Genomic DNA, 4,656 nt, shown 5'->3' with positions numbered 1-4,656 from the left:
ATGCTTGTTCTTTTTGTGTTTCCATGCCAGATTTAATCAGCAGATGGAGAATGCTGACTAAGCCATCTCTCAGGATTTTGTCTTTAAAGGGCTTTCAAGCCCAGCATGTTGTCATAATGATCATACGTTGCTAAAGAACACTTCTGGAACACAGACCTTCTGTGTAGACGGTCCCACAAACCGTGTGGACACAATTTGAAAGATGGAAGGAGGCCAGGAGGCTCTTCATTCTATGATCACTCAGTTCAAGGCCCAAATCAAAGGCCTTAAAACGCAGAATAAGCATCTAAGTGACACCAATAAGCGTCTAAGTGACACCGTAAAGCAGTTACAACTAGAGCAGTCTCAAGGAAATCCAAGTGGGAAGGCAACTGGTTTGGAAAATGGATCTGGTGAGAGTTATGGGACTGAGCTTGAAGCAAAAAGCCCTGGTGCTTCAAGTCAGTCTGAAGTATCCTTGGGTTGTCAAAGTGAACCTGGGAGCAATGGTGGTGATGTGTGTGCTGTTGATGTGTCAGCAGGTATACATGTAAGTGGAGCTGACATCCAGTTTGGTGAGGAGGCGGGACAATTGTTTAGAGAGGTGGTGCATATTCATCAGCAACTGCTAAAGGAGAAAGATTCATTGGAGAGAAGAAGAAGGGGTCAAGAGGTCTACATTAAACAATCCAAGGCAGCAGTTAAACATGCTTTGGAATTTCTGCACCTCTTAGAAGAATTGACTAGTCATGTCCAGGGACACTCGGAGGGTACTGCTACTGAACTCCCCATAGGAATTAGAACGATTCTAGGAGAGGGAGACTCAGGGGTATTGGTATCTGTTGTAAGAAGGGTTTGGAGGGTACTGCTATGGAGTCTGTACAATGTAAGTGAAGACAAGAAAATCCTGCCCTCTGTTTCTGAGGATGACATTGACGTGTGGTATAATGTACATAAGCAAGATTTACAAAGAAATGTCGAGAACCCAGATAAGGAGTTGATGGAGTTGCACACAAGGATGTGCTCTGATTTTGATATTATTAAATCTGAGAGTGATGGTTTGGCCAGATCTATTTTGATGCCACAGGAAGATTCTCTTGATCAGCCTGAAGATGAGCCAGCTGAGAACTCTGAGTTGGCAGTCACGGAGCTACTTAGATTCAAGATCATGTTAGAAAGTATGGCCAAGGCAGTGGGAACCTACCATGCCAGTGGAGAGGCACGCAGGAGAAAGGAAAGTCTTGAGAGGCAGGAGAGCGAGCTATATCTTCCTCAGAAAGAGTCTCTGGAAACCTATGACCTTGGTAACATGCTGATGACGACAAACTCTGTGATTGAAAGTCTTTCAAATAAGGTCACTGTGTTGGAATCAGAGAGGCGGCTCTGCAAAAATTGCAGAAGACATTTAGAAGATGGTCCTTCAATGGCAGGACCAGGAGGTAAGGCATACCAGCTTCTGATCTCTTTAAAGACCCAGTAGCGTGGGGAGTCATGGGTGGCCCAGTTCATTCGCTGTCCACAGGGGTACATTCGAAAAACAGGAATAGCACAGGTTAGTGAGTACGAGCATGGAAGCGTCCACTCATCTGAAACAGTTGACTCTTACAAGTATCAACAGGGAAGCCATTTTTGCGGCAAAAGCCTGAATTCAGGCCCTGGTAGTGTCAAAGTTCAGGCCCTTTTGTGTACAGAGTGGCTTCATGTAAAGGTACATGTGTATTTTGGGCCTTCTGTTTCATTCTGATGAGCATCCCTGGATCAAGATTCTTCAGCTGTGTGTGTAGGCCTCCTTGAATAGAGAATTGTGATAAATGTGCATTATTTGTCACAGGGTTTTCTGGAATACAAGTACGTGTATATCCAAACTGAGCCAGTCTTCCTACTCTGTGAATCCTCATGCTACTGGGTCTGTGATATCAAGAAAATATAGCCATAGTCATTCAACATGGTGCACTCATGGGTAGCTTGTGTCTTGTGTAGCTGTTGTTCAGACATTCAGTCCAAATTACCTTGAAATTAAATGTTCTCAGAAGTGGCAGTCCCTCACTGTAGAAATCCTTCACCACTAGTTTTGTACATGTAATTGAAAGACCTATGCTTTGCAACAAAGATAGTACAAAATGATTTAAACAGCAGCCATGTTTCTTTCAAGTTCCTCCTGGAGCAACAGTCTAAAGTACATGAGTGAATATAAATTGAGAAGAGAAAATTCCCTTTAGATGAGCATGTTGAGAATTCAACAAGAAATATAAGACATGAAGAAATCTGCAGTACCAGAAGGTCACAGTGAGTTTTGTTCCATTTTTTCCTGGAAATTCAGATTTTTGATGGAGATTTGGAGTTGTCATGTCTGAATTTCTATGCTTGCAAGTTGCATGTGTTTTGTCAGATACTGCTACAAACTGAAATCCTTTCATTTTGGCTGAGAAAAAATTTGACCAACAAATTTGTCTGACAAAACGCTTTATGAACTGCTCCCCTGATTTACAAATTACCAAATGTTGTAGGTTAACTATCCTTGAACACCGTAACTTCACCAACTGAAAAAAAAAAAAATGGAGTTGCTAAGAGTTACACTAGTCAAGTCATCATTTTGCTAAATTTTTGTCATTTTTTTCATTTCTGCTTTAATTTTCTTGTCTAATTGCAATCAAGATGATCTCTTGGAGATGAATCTTATTCAAGTTAGTACCCTTGTAGTACCCTTTGATTGGTAGAACATTCATATCTAACCTCTGCCGTCATAGCATCAGACAACAAAATTAAAAATGTGCAATCTTTACATGTACAGTATTGTGTTTAAGTATGCTACTTGATGGATTGGAAGTTGAATTGTTTTGTTTTATGTATATTTGTTGTCGATATAAATGAAAGCAAAATAGATGAAAGAGACCATACTGTTAAAAGTGCATGTCACTGTAGTTTGTGATTGCCATGTGTCTTGTCTTCTTCCAGATGCAAATTACCCGATGTTCAAGAAGAGTTCCTTGCTGGCTAGTAGATTTCTATCTGGTAGCCCAGTGTCACCACCTCAGGCACTATCAAGTGGATTAAGGAGTGGAGAATCTACTTCAAATGTCAGTCCTGGAGCACCAGGGGGTAAGAGTGCATTTCAGCCAGTCCATCAGACAGTGGCGACTAGGAATGGGCAACTGCTCCCTCCCAGACCAGTGCCCGGAATGTTCCATGGAATCAGGGGACCATTGCCCCCAAGACAGCTGACCATCCTTCAGAATTCCAATCTTCCTGCACGATCAAAGTCGTACTCAGGTCCAGAGGGCGCTCTTTCACGTAAGAAAGAGTTGGTGAACCAGGAAGCCAATGTCAAGTCAAGCAGCTGGGAAAGTGTGTTTCCTCCAGCAACAGGGCTAGCAAAGACGAATGGAGTTGTTCCACGCAAAGTTTCTCAAGAGGACTGGCACATAGAATCTAACCTTTCCCATTCAGATTCCGATGAAGATTATGAAGTGCGTGGACCCCCTGATACACCCCCAGAGGTCAGAGCGATGGATTTTCAGAGAAGGCGGAGCAACATGAATGAAGTGCCTGAGAGAGTTAGACTTAGAGGAGGAGGCGTGAGGAGACCTAGCAACTTTGATGACACTGAGGAGACATGGTTGCATCATGCTCACCATCCCTACAGCAATGCAGTATCTCGCGAGGCTGTGCATCATGATCCTTATGTTCCCCACTATGTGCACAGTCAGGTTCAGCAGTGTACAGGAGACAATGTCAATTCTCAACAGGATATGCTCCTACCCTCCTCGGTAGAGTGGAGCACAATTCAGCTCAAGGATGGGGGCATACCTTCACCAACACTGGAGAACATGAGAGGCAGTTCTGCCATGCGCTTTGCAGAACAGAGCATAAGGGACCGTCGATGTGCCATTTGCTACTGTCAGTTCAAGGGCACATCGTCAAGGGCGGACATCATTGCACACATCCGGAAGCACATGCACAGAGACTCGCCAGATGGCAGTGACACGGAAGATGGTCACCATGGTGATGTGCAGGCATCAGCAGCAACAGGTAGTGGAGGGAGTGGTGCAGCTTCATCAAAAGAGGGCATGCTGCTGAAGCAGTGTCCTGTCTGTGATATCAAATTTCCAGCGTATGTTCCCCTGCAGGCTAGGCAATCCCACATCAACCTGCACTTTGAAGGGAATGGGGGTGGAGTTGAAAGCTTTGAAATCATAGGTGAAATGTATGGCTCAGCTAAGGAGTAATGCTAAGGTACTACAGATAGATGCATTGAATCTGTTTTGGAAAGTACAAGTACATTGTACATGATATAGTGACTGTAAAGAGAGTGATTCTTTTCCCACTATAAAGTTTCTGTTGATTTCTTGTGTTCCTTTTTTATCATTTCATTTAATTTTGACAGTGTCCTAAACATTTTTGAATGTGTTTCATTTAATAAACAGAATTCACACATTCCAGGACATAGCTACATTTGTAGGGATAAAAGTAATTAAGAAGGCCCTGTAATTCATTTAATTCCCAAATATATTCATGTACAGGTACATGTATGGGTATTTTCTATAAACTTTGCATTTTATAAGTCAACATACCTGGGAATAGAGAATAGCTGTCAACTGAAACGAATGTCAAATCATGCATATGTTGCATTCAGTTAACAAAAAAGCATTTACATACTACATCTGTATTAATGTACTT

General features: G+C 42.6%; 1 protein-coding gene across 1 annotated transcript; it reads left to right on the top strand.

The window, feature by feature from the left end:
- The first annotated feature begins 202 nt into the window (after positions 1-202).
- On the top strand, positions 203-4,205 carry LOC139725985 (uncharacterized). The gene is made up of 2 exons (XM_071637068.1): positions 203-1,418; positions 2,935-4,205. The coding sequence occupies exons 1-2, from the start codon at positions 203-205 to the stop codon at positions 4,203-4,205; spliced, it is 2,487 nt and encodes an 828-aa protein (XP_071493169.1).
- Positions 4,206-4,656: the final 451 nt, after the last annotated feature.

The sequence above is a fragment of the Diadema antillarum genome, unplaced genomic scaffold (assembly GCF_040938485.1).
Source record: "Diadema antillarum isolate AM-2024a unplaced genomic scaffold, OU_Dant_1.0 seq00000069_RagTag, whole genome shotgun sequence".
NCBI lineage: Eukaryota > Metazoa > Echinodermata > Echinoidea > Diadematoida > Diadematidae > Diadema > Diadema antillarum.
The sequence above is the reverse complement of the archived record's forward strand: the minus strand, read 5'-3'. Positions and strand labels throughout refer to the sequence as shown.

Bases quoted from the DNA above. Each gene is read 5' to 3' on its own strand.
- LOC139725985 (XM_071637068.1), top strand. From the start codon at position 203: ATGGAAGGAGGCCAGGAGGCTCTTCATTCTATGATCACTCAGTTCAAG. The intron at 1,419-2,934 runs GTAAGGCATACC...GTCTTCTTCCAG, and splicing joins TTCAATGGCAGGACCAGGAG to ATGCAAATTACCCGATGTTC.